This window comes from Pseudopipra pipra, chromosome 1 (genome assembly GCF_036250125.1).
Source record: "Pseudopipra pipra isolate bDixPip1 chromosome 1, bDixPip1.hap1, whole genome shotgun sequence".
NCBI classification, from domain to species: domain Eukaryota; kingdom Metazoa; phylum Chordata; class Aves; order Passeriformes; family Pipridae; genus Pseudopipra; species Pseudopipra pipra.
The window spans coordinates 8,116,738-8,135,588 of NC_087549.1; the positions used below are offsets into that span (position 1 = coordinate 8,116,738).

At 39.7% G+C, this 18,851-nt stretch overlaps 1 protein-coding gene across 1 annotated transcript in view; it reads right to left on the minus strand.

Annotated features, from left to right (window-relative positions):
* The window catches only part of TG (thyroglobulin), a 151,678-nt gene that overhangs the window by 97,524 nt on the left and 35,303 nt on the right, over nt 1–18,851 (minus strand). Inside the window, exons 21-30 of the mRNA XM_064644475.1 lie at nt 13,776–13,925; nt 12,065–12,235; nt 8,018–8,140; nt 6,206–6,321; nt 5,451–5,559; nt 4,535–4,732; nt 3,992–4,159; nt 3,377–3,442; nt 2,578–2,661; nt 349–486 (exon numbers count right to left, since the gene is read on the minus strand). Coding sequence (XP_064500545.1) covers nt 349–486; nt 2,578–2,661; nt 3,377–3,442; nt 3,992–4,159; nt 4,535–4,732; nt 5,451–5,559; nt 6,206–6,321; nt 8,018–8,140; nt 12,065–12,235; nt 13,776–13,925 — 1,323 coding nt within the window. The remainder of the gene's footprint in view (nt 1–348; nt 487–2,577; nt 2,662–3,376; nt 3,443–3,991; nt 4,160–4,534; nt 4,733–5,450; nt 5,560–6,205; nt 6,322–8,017; nt 8,141–12,064; nt 12,236–13,775; nt 13,926–18,851) is intronic.

Genomic DNA, 18,851 nt, shown 5'->3' on the forward strand with positions numbered 1-18,851 from the left:
TTAACACCAAATATCTGTGTTTTACCTTCTACTTTTACCACTATGTCATCTATCTATTTGGAAGGGTACTTTTCAAGAACACTAGAGCATTGCCTAAGCTGTATCTTTGACTTCTCTTGCCCATAACAGGGTACCCTGATGATGAATGACAGTTACCCTTTCTGCCATGGCACACTAAGACTGTAAAGAAGAAACAAGTGGCCCCATTAGCAATTTCCATGAAAATCTTAGGAGTTTTCCCCAAAAAAATCTTGAAGTCCAAAGTTTCCATGGGTCGTTACTATAATACCTATTAAAAGATTTTAGTTAATTATTTCCTACAGAATAACAGCCTCCAAGAAGTCTTACGTGTGAGGCACCAAAGCACAGCTTCCTCAGCTGAGTATTTCTGACTGAAGATCCAATACTGCTGGTAAGGGAGAGAATAGTTCTGGTCACTTTGTATTTGGCTGTTGTCCATTAGGTAGAAAAGATCCTTTGTGGCATCTGAGATACAAACAAACAAACAATCCCACAAAAAAATTTAAATATGATCTGGAATAAATTAAATTTATTTATGCATAAAATTCTGCCTTTCACAGTAAAACAGCTGCAACCATTTTGTAGAGCTAGCATACACCAAAGGCTGCTTTTGTTAACACAACTGTCCACCCACAGTTAGAGATGCTCCTGTAGGCAATGCCCCCTCTCTGAGCTGCACTGCATAACACAGCATTGTCAGACTATTTCCACCTCCCAAAAACTTGACAGCTCCCAGAAATTAGAGCATTCTCTCTACTCTGTCATGCAACACAATATCCTAGCATTGAAGCATGATGCCTCAGAGGATGTTTGCAATTCCTCAATCAATCTAATTTTATTAATCCAAAGTACAGCAGCTTCCTTATATTCCCTTGAGAAGCTTTTACACCTCTCTTCTCTATGTTAAAAGTTTTCTTGACAAGTTTAATACCTATTTCTGTCATTTGACCTCATTTCTCCTAGTTTATGCTCCCACAGACCACATTAAATAACTCCTTTTTGTCACCTGCCTGTGACCTTTAGACATGTATGCAATGCTTTATACCTCCTGAGCTCCCTCTGAAACAATCAATCACAGGTCTTTCAGGCTGTTTCCAAATTTATCCCTTTAAATAAAGTTGCAATATTGAAAGAAATGGACACTCTTCACTGATCTCTTACAAATTTCTTCTTCAACACTTTCTTATTTATCAAATGTCATCAGCAGGTCTCATCCCCAGGTACATTGTGAGACATTCTGTTATTTAATCTTACATGCAGTGAAACAACCAGAAAATAATGCAAACAAGAAGACATGCTGATGATTACTGTTGAAGTGCTGAAGCACCTACTGACATGCTGGGAGTGCACTATACCTTTGACTTTTCTGTCAGAAACTAGAAAAGATGTTACCATGTGTTTTATGAAAGATCATCAAGTAATAAAAGCTTTGTAGACATTTTCCCATAACTTATAACGTAAGTTATGTACCCCTAACTTCTTAAAACAGGTGGCTTATAATTCCTCTTACCTCTCGAGCCTTAACTTCAACCTTCAGTTTCTCTGGAAACAGCTGGTGTCACAACTAAGACTTAGGGATGCAGGTAGAAACTGCATTCCTTGCATAACTTCACGTTTTAATGACACCATCAGCCCCAGCAAGATAAATGGAGAACCCTGAGGGCTACACTCATGCCTTGGCAGGTAAATGCAAGAGAATTTCACCCACTGTATTACGTGCATTTTTTTCTCTCATTTTTGAGTCTAGACTTTAAAATACTCCTAATTGTATAGGAGCATTGTTTGGTAAATGTGCATTTTCAGTTTACCTCCCTTTCGAATTCCAAAAGAAAATCCTTTTAGGATTTTGCATGTATTAAATCATGTGCTCAGACGTTCATCAAGACTCCTCAGCAAAGATTACATTTACTTAAAGGTGAGCCAAGCCAACAGGCTTCACTGCTCTCTTTCTCTTAGGATTACGGTGTTGAAGGCCCAAATGAATTCTAGTAACTTACTACAAATTCTTTAGAACCTACACATGACTTATAGTATAACCAAGAGCAAACCCTGGAATAACAAAGGAGCTAACAGAAGTTCACAGGTCCCTCACTGTCATCATGCATGGAGGAAACACTTGTGATTGCACTTTCATCCTGATTTTCTCTAAGCATCATATTTGCAGCCATACTGTCACTAGCAGTAAAGATTCCCAGGTATCTAAGCTAAGGATTTAATTTCTGGGTCTATGTGAAATTTTTTCTCAGCCAAATAATATTTTCTGAGTCTCTTCAATTTAGTAAGTCTGAAAGAACAAACTTTCACAAAACATTTTAACATTTTCATTTCCAGCCTGGCCTAGGAAGGTAAAAACCATGAAGCCAGGAGGTTTACATTTTGAACATCTTCCTCAAAACCTCTATGGGCCTTCCTACCTAAGAGGAATCCTCTCTACTTCACAATACCTAGGGCATTATGAACATATATAGCAATATATAATATTTTCTGGTTAAACTCTGCATCCCTTATCTGCTGTCTTCTGCTGTCCTCTCTGCTCACCCCTCCTGACAATAGTACCTGACAATGCTAAGTCATTCTCTGTCTTCAAAGCAGCAGAAGCACCACATGCAGAGGTTTTAGTCCGGGTGACCATATCAGAATCTGCAATGAAACAGGAATTAAAGAGCCTTGTGATTCCCTTTATCTGTCTTTTACAAGACCATCCTTAGATCCCAAATTTAACAAATATTTTACAGTGCATCATTTAGGAAAACTCTTTAGGTAGTTCCACCAGTTGTTGAATCAAAAACAAGTAAACCATCTCTGGACAGCTCTGGGGAAAACCTAAACCAAACTGCACCGTTTGCAGGATAAAAGCAAATGCCATATCCACAATCACTATGCACTCAGCAGCAGCAGTCTGCAGACTGTGTGCATTTATAAAGCAGCATCAAAAATCATTTGTGCAGGTCCTGCTACATACATGGTGACATTCGGAAAGCAAACTTGCAAAAATAACATATACAGGGTTATCATGCTAAAAAACATAACCTATGTAGTTAAGCATAAAGCGGCAAATTATTATGGCACCTGGACACTGATGGGACAAATGCAAGTGTGTTAGTGTTACAATTTTCACAGGTATTAAAAGTTATAAATTATGTTCTCAGACACAAGAAATTACCCAAATTTTACGAAACTGGCGGTAGCAGAATTACCCCAGATTACCCATCCTACCAGAAAAGACTTCTGAGTAGTGTCTCAATTTGGACACCATAAAATGAAGTGACAGTGACACTTCCACCATAGAACACACGTCTGCCACTGCCAACAGTTCACCATAAGTTTTTATAACAACTTGTGCGAGGTAACTCACCTCTCCACAGGTAAACTTGCTGAAAGGTAGTAAAATTTCTTTCAGTCTCTTTCACCAACTGGGAAGCTAATAAAGAAAAAAATTTTGTTAGAGTAGCTGCTCAAATTACACAGATAGTATTGAAATTCTCAGAAATTGCATAGAAAGTGCATCACTACACTATGCATCACCTTATTTATAATACAAAACACTAAGGAAGAAGGTCCCAGGTGTCAAGGGGCTAGTCTGGGTCTAGGGTGCCGAGGCTTTACTCAATTTTCAATCATTGTTTTTACTGTGCAGCTCTGGGCACCTCCCTTTTTATCTTTGCTCTGGACTTTACCTTTCTTTCAGATTATTGTGTTGAATCTGCCTGAATTAAATGCTGGAATTATTATGGGGTGACATATTAAACACATTCTTGACTTTCATTAATGTACTCACAGTAAGACATGGGAGGTCCATCTATCTAACAATGCATCCAGTTAGAAAGTTCTTATTCTCTTGTGATTGTATTGATATGGACTTAAATTGGGGAAAAAAGCACTGAAGCACAAGAGCAGGCTGGTGAAAAAGGCAGAGTCTATACAACAATTAAAGAAGACTAATGTAAATTGAGAGAATTAATTGACATACTTCCACTGAACACTTGTCCTCCCAGGGTAAAGGAAAATGTCTTCTCCTTCTCGTCATAGCTCACACCATTACATATCCCACCTATGACAGAGTTTGGTGTCGGACTCCAGACACTTCCATTGCAGATCAGCACGTCTGGGGAGCTCAGCAAACTACACAGAATGGTACCTAGGGTCAGGCAAAGAGAGAGCTGCAGCACTCCAGTTATGGCAGCCAAGCTGTGCTACTTAAGGAGAGAGGTGTTTCAGAATGATTTATCTTATGCAGATGCAACTGTCTAAAGCAGGTTAAAAGAACTATCCTTTCAAAATTGTCCATTTCGCTCCAAGTGCAGGTTGCTACCTCAGGTCTTTATCTCTACTGCTCCAGACCAAGTCTCGGGCACTACTCAAATTCTGACAACACCAAAAAAAATGTCAGTGATATAGAGACAGGCTGCTGACAGTGGCATGACACAGAGGTAGGTGTGCTGTGTCCAAAAATGAGTTCTACTCAGCGTTGGTTCCCTTCTGCAGGAGGTTTTGTTGTGCAGTTGGGCAGTACCTCCATCCAGTGCAGTCTGGCTCAGGATGAAGCCGTCGCAGCAGGAGTCCCCACTGCAGAGCTGCCGACACAGGAGCTGAGAGTCAGTCAGCGATGCAGCAGCAGCTGAGAGCACCACGGAGCGGTACACGCCAGACAGCACGTTCTGAAAACCAGTCCTCTCAAAGGCCTTGAGTCCAGATGAGGTAAATTCCTGTTCTGGATAGACAGAACGGGAAAAGAACGTTCAAGAGGAGCTCAAGGGATGCTTTTGGATTGCAAGCAGACCAAAGCTGGTTTTATGAAGGTTTTATGATAAAAGCTCTGTTTTAAAAGTCCTTTTCTGGACTTTGAGTTTCAGATGCAAGATAAGATCATCAAATGGTTTGGTGCCTTTCTATCTGCATAGCTGGTCTGAATGTACTGCCAGCAAAGGGCTCCTAAACTGATGTATACAGTAAGGTTCGTAATATTCCCCTTTCAAGCACTGCATTAGTAACTCCCAAATACAAATTTGTCTCATTAAAAAAGTAAAATGTGTAATTTGGCCAGCATAACTGCATCTGCAATTAAGGTTTCTGCCAACTAGGAGGGTCACTAATAATGCCTTATATATACAAATAACAAATACTTAATAAAGAGAAATCATAACGCAACAGAGCAGAGCAGAATAGGATAATACATTTGATATAATTAGAGTATTTGGGGACTGCTTGCTGGCAAAAGCTGTCAAAATGGCTTACAAAAACTGTATTCCTAATTTCTAGGAAGCATGACATTGCTGTGGTTTCTGGGCTATCACTAAATGTTGAGCTCTCAAAAGTATTGTGCCTTCTTAAAAAAAGATGCTCCCCATATTTAATCGTGATCCTATATAATAGCAACTACCATCTTGGGCACAGAGTCTAATATTAGGTGAGTGATTCTCATCTGGTACCTCTCTTCAAATAGACCATCAGTGCATCTCTTTCTGGATTCCTGATATGAAACAGGCAGCTGAGGCCACCAATGCCAGTGGCAGAAGGGTTCCCCAAAACACCTTGTACCTGAGACAGAAAACAGGCATGCAGAATAAACACAACTGAATTGATTTCCTCTCCTAAAATACATTTTCTTTATTCAGAAACTCAGGGAGAGGAACTAGCACACACAGGGATTATTACCACCACAGCTTCATGTGGACATTTTTTATTCTATCTAATATGGACATTTTTTATTCTATTAAACATAACTCACTTCATCAAAGCCACACTGCTGTGTTTAGAAGTAGTGAATAGGAAAATATTACAGTGATAAAGAGCACACAGTTCAAACTCTGGGCTAGTGGAAGGAACTTAAAAATTATAACTGTTTCAGGTGACACGATTACCAACCTGAATACTTCTAGTTTGAACTATTCAGATTAATCCTCTTTTTAAATCAACCTGATTTCCTAACTGCAGGAGCACAGCATATTTTAGGAACAATAGTGCCTTATGATGTTTCAACCAAACACTGAGGCATCCAGATGTCACTTTTGCAAATATCTGGGTGTAGTTTCTTTACCAACTTGCCAGAATTTATTACTGCAATAGGGAAGAGCAATGTCCAAGGGGTCAGGTAACAGCCTGCCTTTCTTCTGTGATCTTGTCCACTTATATTGAACATACAGCATTTTGATAAACACATATTTTTAAATATGATCATTCTTACTAATCCAGAGGTGGTGCAGTTGAAGTTGACTTCAGCAGTACTGTATAATTCACAGAGAACTTCAGCACCAGCAGGAGTTACAATTGCAAAGCCACACGCATCTTCCTTCTCACAGCCTGAAAAACAGGGAAGAAGTCTCAGGTTTCCTAGTAATTCACATGCAATATTTTTGCTTCAAATTCCACTTATTACTGCCACTTACTTAATTGTTCATCTGCCCGTCAGAGTGCAAGCACGTGAATTTCATTAGCCAGATGAACTGAAGTATTCAACTATTTTAGTAGTGGGTTAAGAATTTTAAATTAACTTAAATTCATGCAAAAAGTTGTTCTTCGCCTGATAATATAAACAGTTCAGACAGGACTAATCACCCACCCAAATATTTAATGTCTGTTGGATAATTTTGCTTGAGGTAGGACTCTCATGAACCACTTTGCCAGCACATCACATCTGCCTGATAAAGTAACCCCTTGGCAAAGGGGTTGTGACAGATATCGGGGTAGTAGGATGGAGGGAAACATCAAATTCTTCAATCACACTGGCTGCCTCTGCAGAAACCCCCTGGCCAGTGTAAGGGAGCAACAGCCATCCCTCTCCAGCTTTAGGAGTGGCTGAAGTTCCTTCTGCCCTTACACGCTCGCTGCTAATTTGCTCCCACAGCTTTGCTCCTGGCACAGGTGAATTCTTTTCCAAATATCTTTCACATAAAATAAACCAACTTAGATCTAAACATCATCAGAAATGTAAGCTGAGCTATCTGATCTCATAGGGACTCAGAGATGGAAATATTAACCCTTACTCCTCAAATGAGCACCCCAGCAGTAGTATTTTGTAGCAGTGTCACCACTTAAAGTGGATGTAACTTATAATGAAAATATGGCTATGGGCACTGAATCAGATTACTTGTCAAAGGGACATAATTTCCTCCCTAAATTCATTCTCAGGTTCTCTCAGTTCAGTTTCTTGCTTTTGAAGGTCTCCGTTTTCAGAGGAAGATGCAAGAAATTTAACAGTCTACAGCTAGGGGATGATCTGGTGCAGGAAAATCCTTCTAGTAACACATATCAGGCTTCACATACTCAGTTCTTAGCATGAGAGGTGACTGCTCCAGATAGACCACAGTATGTGACACAAAGCCACTGATTTGTCAGACTTCTGTAATATCTGCCCTGCAATCAGGCAACCTGTGTTATTACTGCTAGGGTGGTTTTTTTTGGACATGTCCCCTCTGCCTCCCTTCTAAGCCTGAGCATTAGGAGACACAAGATGAGACTGACTCAAAGCATTCTGAAAGCAGCGAGGTGATTCCCCTTGGTTTTAGAGAATTTTGAACCAACTTAAACCAGCAAATATGATGTATCCAGATGCAATGTAGTACATAGACTGCAAGACTTGGCAGAGGACTATCTTTGCACTCCTTATAATACCCTTCTGATCCAAGCAAGGATAATTATTATTCTTTTATGTGCCTATCAGGTGATTTGGGAAGAGGTAAAAGCTTGGTTTTCATATATTCTGAACACTTAATCCTTCTTTTTTCTGCACATCTGCAAAGTCTGATGAATGTTTCTGGTTTAAATCTCAGCTCTCATCTGTATTGCAAACTATAGATTACTTCTTTCTGAAAGAGACACCAATCTCTTCTCTGAACCAAGGTCACCAAAAGTTGTAAATATGTTGCAGTGAATTGGTGCCAAACTGCAGAACATACAGTTCATGTAGGAACTTAACTATAAGCTCATCGTATAAAAAGATTATTATTTTCCATGATGGTTAGTGTTCTCTCTACAGCTTTTATCAGAGTTTTCTCACCTGAAATGCACTGAAAATATGTACTTTGCAGGTCTCCTCCAAATGACTGAGACTGAAGAATCTGAGCTTCTTCTGATCCATAAATCAGACGGGAGGCAGGAACTCTCTCAAATTTTCTGAGCACTAAAAAAAAAAAAAAAAAAACAAAAAAACCCCCAATCAGCTACTATTATCAGTTCCCATGCTCCAAACAGACAGATTTACATGGAAATAAAACTTGAAGAATTCAGTACAGAAAGAGGATTACTCATTAAATGATGTACCATAACCCACAGACAATGCAGGAGACAGCTGGAGTGAGGATAGAATTTCTGCTTTGAAAAAAAAAGCATTACAAGATTTTTTGAAAAACACGTAGCCAGGAGTGGGCTGAGAGTTCACATCCAAGTGAGGCTTTCTCTTCCAGCAGCACACCTGCCATCTCTCATTACTTCTTCAAGACACTGAACCAACTATTGAGTCAAGTGAGGAACCAACTTCCTGCAAAACAGCCACTGAAACAAGAGCAGCTGGTTAGAAAGGAAATCTAGGAGCCCTGTTGTTTCCAGGGGCACAATAGCCTGATCTCCACTGACTTCAGGATCAGGGGTATATCGAAGATAGTATGTCCTACGTGCTGTTTTATTACTCCCTCATTTTCAACTTTTAAAACCTGACTGCCACTCTAGGGACCAAACAGTTTTATCTGCTCCCTCTGCAGTGGACCCACTGCACCCATGTGTAAGGACATCTGATAAGCAGCACTATCTGCAAACCAGAAAAGCTCATGGGGTCTAGAGACTCAAACCCCAAAGGTCATTAAATGGAGCGAGGAATCCATTTAAGCTCCAGAGGGTTTGGCCCTGGCTGTGGCCTGAAGAAGATCATAGACTGGTGAAGGGACACACAGCGCCACCACCACCCTGCTCAAGTTGCTACTGCCTGTACTACCAGGGGGGTGGGCACAGTGTGTCCATGTGTTGATATATCAGTATATTTCAGTGAGCACAGCACATTATTCCTTCTCATGGCCCGGAGTTGGAACTAGACAATCTTTAAGGTCCCTTCCAACCCAAAACATTCTATGATTAAGGAAAGAACGTGGTGACACAGCATCATCCCTGTGCAAACTTCTCTAAATGCCCCAAGTGAAGGCAAACCTCTGTCTCATTGCAGCCAACACCCGGCCTAGACCTATAAAAGGTAAGAAGCAGGAGTCCTGGTCTGATCCCAGCCTGTGGAAGAGGTCTGCACGTGGAAGAGCTGGAGGCTCAGCCCTTCTCCCCCCTTCACTCATGGATGCAGAGCTCCAGCCGGAGGATCACAGGCCTCTGCCCCTGAAATGTCTGGATAAACCACAAAATAGAAGCTGGAGGATCACAGGTCCCTGTCCCTGAAATGTCTGGCTAAACCACAAAATAAAAGCTGGAGGATCACAGGCCCCTGTCTTTGAAATGTCTGGATAAGCCACAAAATAAAAGTCAAAGGGATAAGTTCTTAAAACAATCACTTGTACTCTTACAGCAAGACAGTCAGGACTAAATCAGAAGCAAATGTCAATTGCTGTCAGGGCTGAGTCAGCAGGTGCTTTTGATAAAACCATCATTTCTGCTTAGAAAAAAAATCAAGAGGGTTTGTCAAACACAAGAAAATCCTGGCACTCCAGCTCAGATGGGGACAGGGAAGAATGATGGTGTAAACAGAGGTGGAAGCTTTTTCCTTCCTAGAAATACGGGGCACCGAAATATAAGCATTAGCTAAATTCTGCACTAAACTGAATCCCTTTTGCATCTGCAACTTAAAGTGATGCCTGGTTAAAAACTGTTCTCATTTCTACTGCAAAATTCAAATTACAAAATTACATTTTCAAATGTTTTTCTTTTCTTCTGATTTTTCCCCCCTAATTCTGACTTCATCCTGCCCTTACATTTTCAAGAGAAATCTTTTTTTTCTCTTTTTGTCCCATATTATTGAATACAATATTATTGAATACAATAGGTATTAAACACAATAATATGGGAGAAAAGTAGAGAAAATATAGAAAGTTTAGTGAAACGAAACTGAAAACATTGCAAAAATAATTCTTGAATTTTATTTTTTAATATGAAGAAAGGTAAAAAAATTCATAAAGCCATTTCACAGACTTAGTGTGGAGTGGAAATTCTCTGTCTCACATATCACTAGAGTAAAGCTGTAGGTCCTACTTGTGTTGCCGTAATCAGAGAATCACGTAATACCCTGAGTTGGTAGGGACCCAGGGAGATCATCGAGTCCAACTTAGCCCTGCACAGGACACCCCCAAGATTCACACCATGTGCCTGAGAGCATTGTCCAAATGTTTCTTGAACTCTGGCAGGCTTCATAAAATTGTTTGGGTTGGAAGGAACCTTAAAGATCTCCTAGACCCAACCTCCATATAATAAATGTTAAGTAATAAATGTTAAGTGTAAATGTTAAGTGGCCTAAAATATAAGAAGAGAGAGAATTATGAGAATGAGCAACGGTTGTTACAGTTTATTACTGTGCTTTCATAGAAGGCAATTCTTCTGCCTGAAGACTCAAAAGCCGAAGACCAATTGGGTTTTATTGACGCTGCCCAACCACCAACCTCCTGTCAAAGCAAGGTCAGCCTTCAGCCCCTGCTGTCTTGCTGTGTGCAGAATTCAGTTAAGGGAAATAGCAGGGGCAGGGGAAAAAGTAAAAATAGAGATAAACAGTTTCACTTCGTATAATGCTTTCTGGAAATGCAACATGATCTTTAAAAGAAAAAAAAAGAAATTAAATTAGCCTGTAAATTATTTTTAAAAAACCCCAAAACCACACAAAACCCCAAACAAACAAAACCCAAAAAAACCAACCAAACTTTTTGGGTGTGCATGGGGCCTGAACAACTTGATCTATTAGGTGGCATCCCTGCCCATGGAAGCGGGATTGGAACTAGATGATCTTTAAGGTCCTTGCCAACCCAAACTCTTTTATGATACGTTGTTGCTGGTTTTTTAAAATCAAAATTTTTAACAGTCATAAATACTTGTAGTGACATTTTGTAGCATGATCCACTAAAACAAGCACAGGTATCTAGAACTGCTCCATCATGGACAGAATCAGAAATGCCCACGCAGGAAGGCTCAAGGTGAATAACAGGAGAATTGAACTCCTGAATCCTTTGCCCAGAAAAACATCCCAACTGCCCCGTGATCAAGAGCAACAGAGGCTCACACCTCATGTTTATAACTGTGATCAGTTTCTCAGTATGCTCAGAGGAAATAAAAGCTATTTTAACTGAAGATAGTTTTGCAACCTCTTCACAACTGAGGGCTTTCATTTCACACTCCTTCCACTGATCAGACTTGTCATAAGATATCGTCTAATTCAAAGCACACCATGACATCAGTTTCTAAACAGAATATCCCATTAATTTCAATACCAATCATATGATGGGTATATAAAAACTTCTGGGGAAAAGCAAAAGCTTTGAGGCTGCGAGGTGTAATGAGACCCTACTGTGGGCAGTCTGGGGACTGTTTGATGGATGACTTTGTTTTTTCAAACTTTTCATCCTTGAGAACCAGCATTTCACAGCTGTATTCAAGCAGAAGTAACCTCATCCAGCTTGCAAGGATATGTTCACCAAGGCAGATATTTTACAGCAGGAGCTGAGAGAGCGATGCTACATTGTGCCTGTGAGATCATTGCTGAAAATAGTCTATTTCCCAGGAATACAACGATGAGGGATAATTTTACAAGGAAATTAATAATTCTGCTTCTTTCCCATTAGCGTTCTCATTATTCTTTTGGGTTTCCAAGCAGAGAGCAGGAGGTCAGCGCACATCAAAAGCTGTCAGACATCTGAGAGTGCAGGAAACCTGCTTCTCTCTCTTCTCTTACCAGAAATAACTTCCCGAATGTAGTCAAGAAATGAAAAACTAAGGAGGAATGTGGCTTAAGGCAGAGGCCAGAACTATGGGAAAGTGAATCCCCAGAAGCTGTGGAGTGATTAATCTCTTCAAAAGGAGGTTTTACTTATGTAGGGTCAAAACAAATCCAAAACATTCTTCTGGCACTTACCCATGCACTGGTCATCTGTAAGGAGATCATCTGTTCCAGGCCAGTCCAGTGCTGCTCCAAAGTTATTGACACAGAAGTACTTCTTAGTGTCAGGGTCTTTCTGGGAAGGTCTATACTGGCCATCTTCATCACATTGCAGACCCTGCTCATTGCTCTGACAATATGTGATGCCTGTTACAAGTAAACAAGAAAAAAAGGTACTTTGATAATGCTGTCACTGGGTTTCACAGGACGGCCGAGGTTGGACAGGACCTCTGGAGGTTGTACAGTCCAACCTCCCTGCTCAGGCAGAGCCACCAAGAGCTGGTTGCCAAGGACCATGTCCAGATGGCTTTAACCCATCTCCAAAGTTAGAGACTCCACAACCTCCCTGGGCAACCTAAGCCAGTGCTCAGTCATCCTTACAGTAAAACATGGTTTCTGATGTTCAGAGGGAACCTCCTGTGCCTCAGTTGTGCCCATTTACTTTGGTCCTGTCAATGCAATAGGACAATGTTTCATTGCTGTAGGACAAAAGTCCCCTTACTACAGCAGAGACTTCACTGAAAATTAAGCTAGGATTTGCACGGTGTTTTATGCTCTAAAACATGAGAGTCTCATTGCTTTTATGTTACTTCAATTCATGTTTCAAACATTTTTTGGATTCTCTGCCATGGATCAAATCTCTGTTGATGTATCTCCAGTACTGTAAAGCAAAGGGGTACAGAGAAGGAATTGTATTTTCATACAGGTTTTTTCAGTGCCTGCTACAGTGGTTCTGCAGAACACTCTGAACAAGAGCACAAGAGCCATCATAACAATTAATTCAGAAAAACTTTTCAGTCTTTGTAAGGAGACAGCAGGGAAAGAAAGAAAGCAGGAAGCTAATCTGTACAACCTGGGCTTTTGGAGAGGTCTGGCACTGAGATGCAGCACACAGGTAAGGTGGAAACTAGGAGGGGACCAGATTTAGTAAAGAAAACTCCAGTAAAAAATCCTAAAAAGGAAACTTCTAAAGACACAAGCCCAACAAATACACAGAGAATACACATAGAAATGAAGAAGGACAACTTTAGGCAAAAACTAATTGATGTTAGGATGCATTAAAATAAAACTGGATTTTTTTATCCCACCTAAGAGAACAAATAGGTTGAAAGAGAAGAAAGTAGACAATGACACACCCAAGAAATCCATTCCTGCTACTTTTATTTTTATCCATAAGCTAATTCTGCAGACAAAACTGAATTTGGACTTAATAACTGATTTTCTGTATGAAACTGCATAAAAAAATAAGTAATTTAAGCTGAAATCACCAACTTTAATGAACATTTGAATAGTTGCTTTGTGAGAAGTGTTTGTATTTGCAGGGGAAAGAGCTGCACAAAATAAGAATACTTTAGTGTTCATGAAAGCGGCAATAAATCAACTGCATGAGACATTTCTCACTGATACCCAGATATCATTCCTGAGGACAATGAACATGTCTAAAGGAACCACAACATCCTGGATGAGACTGACCACTTGTTTCTCATGCATTTTTGGTTAAAACACCAGACAGTTTGTACTGCCTGTTCAAATGCCTTTGAATGTATGCAGAAGGGATCACATCCATCCAAAAAGCCCCAGAGGGAGGATTTTATTTTTTTTTAACTTACAGATGAATAATAAAAAAAAATCATTAGTTATTGGAAGCCAGACTATAAAGGATATGGGAAAAATGAGTTCAACTTACAGTGATCAGTACTGATTGCCCCATAGGAGTTGGTAGTTTTGCCCCCAGGACACTTGATACAGGAGGAACGTCCTGTCTGATCCTGATAGTAGCCAAGAGGGCAGGGAATGCATTCATTGCCCTGGAAATAACTGCCCGGAGGACAAACAACTGTAAAGAGAACAATCACCTTATTACTCCTTTGGAATTCAACCAGTTTGGGCATTTGTACACATATGTGTGGGTGTGTATATGTATATATGAATATATCTTATCTTAGACTTGTCATAGGCTTCAAGCTCTTAATATATGTATTTCTAAGTGGTATAACAAGGGTAAACACTCCTTAAATGATCACTAAACTCATCAATGACAGGACTACAGGCTGTGGTCTGTTTTCCCAGATCACCCTAAACTTGTTCTTGAATTAGTGCACATGAAGCTGCTCAGAAATGCCAAATCCAAGCCTGATTTCTGTTTGTCAAATCCATTTGTAATAAGATAATGCACTTTGTGGATAAGTTGTGAAGGAAAACAAAGGAAGACAAGCTACAGAGCAACTTCTAACACTACAGACAGAAACAAGAAGGCTCCTTGGAGTAGAAACTCCAAAACCATCATACAGAAACCCACCATATGGTAACACTTTCATTCAGAATTCCTGGTAATGAAATTTTTGTTAAGTACTTCCAAACTAAACAGTAATGGCTGGATTAAGAGTCACTAGTTGTGCACATGACAACCCAAACACAAACCAAAAAGATGTTCTTAGTCCATATAGATATGATTTTCAAAACAATCAGGAGCAATATTTCCAGCTGACTTGTTGCCTATTATGAAGAAAACTTTCTTCTGGGATGTCATGGAATACTGTCTTTCCCTCCAGAGCATTCAAATGAACATTAAAGCAGAAGAGTCACGGACACATTTACAGGACAATACCTCTACTTGTTATTTCACAGCTGCTTTCCAGATGTAGATTTCCTTCAAAACACTATCAAATGTATATTTTGGGACCTGGACAAGGTGCAAAACTTCATTTCTTTTTTTGCCTTGCATCTTGGCAGCAGTTTAAGCTTGCATGAGCGAGAAACAGTAATGGAAAATTGGCCATCCTCACTACAACCCATATGATGAATTGCTGTTCTGGCCAACACACCAGAATGTAAATTAATTTAACTTATAGGAGTACCTATAGACTAAAAAGACGGCTAGTAGAAAAATTATCATATCGTCCTTCATCTGCTGTAAATGGTCCAATGGGAAGGTCTAGGATGATACAACTGTGAGACTGAAATTTTCCTTCCAAGTACATATCAAGGGAATTACTCTAGGTAAAACACATATCTAAAATCAATTACACAATGTAAAAAAATCCTGGATTAGACATAATTCTCCTTTCACAAGCACATTATTTAATACACAAGAGTGTCTGATACATTTTAAATAGTTTCCAACACATGAAAAAAGGATCATACTCATTGCAAATGAACAACAGTGGAAATTAAAATGAAATGAGCAATCCATGCCTAAATTGAAGACAAAAGCAAAGAATGAGGGAGACTCATTAGGCAATTACAGTTTAAAAAGGAACAAATTAAGCTTTTCAAACCTGTTTTCATAGTTTTAATCACAATGTGAAAGAAACATCTGTGTCTCCTATTTTATTTAAGCAAGTAAAATTCCCTTTCATCTCACACATTACATTGGCAAAAGGACACAAAGAGCAGTAAAAAGTCTTGGTGCAGAGACACATTTTTTAGACTCTGTAACTCTTGGAGGCAGCTGTACTTTCAGCCCCAGGTCACATTCAACACAATCCCATAGAAGTTTAGTTTGATCCTAGTAGTCAGACAAATCACCACATTGTACTTCTTTCAAGCTTTAACATGCATACATTTTGACAGTATAAGAAAGTAGAGAACAACTTTGAGCCAAAATCTCAGAGCTAGTTGTTAGCACTGGGTCCAAGCTTTGTATCCCTAAAATAGGAAAAAAGAAAATCAAATATAGAAATAAAAATAAACTCCAAATTTAATCCCTTGCTCCTGCACAGGAAATTTAGAACCTGGTCTCACTTCTAACTAGATTCGAGCTTCTGTGTACCAGGGGAACAACTTGCTCAATAGCAAAATCCAGGCTACAGAGCAACTCACTGGAGTGACTGCACAGGGACACCTCAGTTCACAAGAGCCTCCTTTTACTTAAGATTAGCTCTCACTTCACTAAGCAAGATCAAAACCTGTCACAACTGATCATTGTCCAATTCTCTTTCCTCCCTCCAGAGATACTGGAAAACTTTGGGATACCAGATTCTTGACCTAGACTATTAGAAATGAAGTCTTGAGCTGCTGGCTCAGCTATAAATCTAGTATGTTCTTTGATTTGGGTTATGTTCTGCTCAAAGCAACTCTGATAGAATTGCCAAGCATTTTAAATAATAAAAAGAACCAGCATAAAAATTTATAATAAAACAAAGCTAAGTTACAAACGGTCTTCAGGCTTTCTCCTGAAATAAATAGGGGTAGAAGAGTTATGTTTCTAAAGTTCTCCTAGACAGTTTCCAACTCTCTTCTTTTTGACTCATACCTTAGCAAAGAAAGCGTCTTTTGTCTCATTAAAATTTAGCTAAAATAAAACTTTTACCTCCAACTCTTAAGGAGTTATATTCATAAATACCTGTGGCTTAATGTAGCTCACCATAGGACTGACACTAAGAAAAAAAGTCACACAAGAAAAACTAACACGTGATAAATGTGTTAGTTTCAGGTAGGAAAACATGAAACAAATCTACAATAAATGCAAACCTAAATAAAGAGATGACTTTAGAGGAAATACATGAGATGAAGAAGCAGATTCATGTAAGCTGCATGTTCCTAGATGAAAATATTAAGCTTATTGAGACCACCAGAAACTTGTTACTAAGAGTTGACCACATCTCCTGAATGAAAGGCAAATTACATTGATTGTGAAATAAAACCGAACAAATAAAAAAGATCAGGATCTGAAAACCCAGTTTGTATTTCAGCAACAAGTTGGAACAGGAAAGGGAATAGAATAAAGAATCTCTGTCGCCCTCACACAACTTTGGTTTCTGTAGTCACAGGTGATACTTCCTACTGATATAGTCTCCAGTAGAGACACAGATCCAGACAGGATGAATTATCAGGATATATCCAGATAGACAGATAGACAGCTGGTGTGGAGGATCGTGGACCAGAGCAGAACTTAAAGGGTTACCGAAGCAGAGGACATTGCCAGAACAGAAAAGAATGTGGCAGAAGGTGGGAAGTGTCTACAAGGTGCGTGGAGCCAAAGGTCATGTGACACAGAACAAGATGATTGAAGAAAAGAAGAAAGTGTGTTGAAAGCTGATAGGTGTAAAGATGGACATTAGTTGTTGATAGGTAGAAACATGCATCCTGTAATTTTATAGGGCCAAGTATTGCTTGTTGATAGGTTAAAGATGAAACCAGTTCTTCTATAAATAGAGGCCTGAAATAAATGATAGATGATACTCTTGCATCACACCAAGGGAGTCCGTGCCTTCAGTCGCTACAAGATAGATAGATAGATCTTAGAGCAACCAGAACCTGAATTCCTAAATTCCCTGTTCAGAATAAAATATGGAGTCCTACTACACAAACCACTGTCCAACAGCAGGTACACCATGACAGGTTAGAGTACAAAACCTCTGCCTAAAGCTCCGCCAAAAGCTGGACCAGAAACTGTCTCCTTTCCGCATCTCTGTAATGTCTGTTTTCTGACTTTTTCCACAGCCAGTTCATTCAAAGACATATTAATTAACTCACAAGGTGACTAAATTCACTGCTTCCCAGAGGCCTTTATCCTTGGTAGGAAATATTTGGCAGAAAGATCCAATTCTTTGTAAGTTCTGCTCTAAGTGATGGATTCTACTTAAAATATAATGATACCTCCAATCTGTACAACATTACATCTTGTTAAGTAGCTGCAAGTTGTTACAAACTCTGGATTCTCAGTAGGAATTAATATTTTTTTCTGCACGAATCTGCAGTCAATTTACCCTTAAAGGTCCAAGCTGGAACCTGCAGCAGTTGAGAACTGATTCATCACTTGATTACCTTGCCCAGGCATCAGGAAATTCCCTGAACTTAAAGAGAAACATCACACCAATCAGGGAGCTAAGTCATATTCTGGTTTACTCTTAGGGTCTCTAACTTAAGCTGCATAGTGTTGAAGTTCTCCCATCTGAAAATATTCCCCACATTGGAAAACCTATCCAATACCTGCTGTTGTTATCTTACACATACTCATGGTACAGCTCTCCTCTGTTCTCCCCCTCCAAAAAAAAAGGTAGACATAGTGAATACACCCCAAACTGGTATAAGTAAGACACAGACTCATGGAGGACAGCTGGGCTGTCAGGCTGACAGGGTTGCACTGCAGGAGGGTTGGTGTTGATAGAAACAAGAATAGAGCTGTTTAAGTCAAAGGCAGCTTGTCAGCATGAGCTGGTACCCAGGACAGCCAGGCAAAGCTGTGGGGATCCATGGAAAAGGTAGGTTTGGCAGCCCTAAGCAGGATTTTGACAGAAAGGCAGCCTGTTCCAGGGAAGCAGACTAAACAGAAGGAAAGGAGAAGAAGAAAAGAGGGAAGAAGTGTAGTTAGGTCTGAGTGTTGGCCAACACTGAGAAAGCTTCCATCTGAGCAGTCTGGACTTGGCCCAGAAACTCATAATCTCAGGACTTTTGCCATTTCAGCATCTTGGTTTCTATTCTAGGTAAGATACCATCATCTGAAGCACTGGCTACATTATCTTTGTGAAATACTCTAATTAAGGATCACAAACACTACAGAATTACTATTATGAGACAGATCTAAAGTAATTCCCAAAAATTTTTGCAAAACCTTCTGTACAGTGTCAGTGCCATGACGCCTATTCCAAACCATTGGCACAACACAAGGACTGAACAGTAAGCAAAGCACTAATTCCCATCTCTCCCCAAATTTATCATTAAAGTTGGTGCCTCACACCTTTCACATATGAACCATAAACAAAAGTGCAACAATTTTCTAACTTCAGCTTACACTGATTCCTGACAACATCCAAGAATG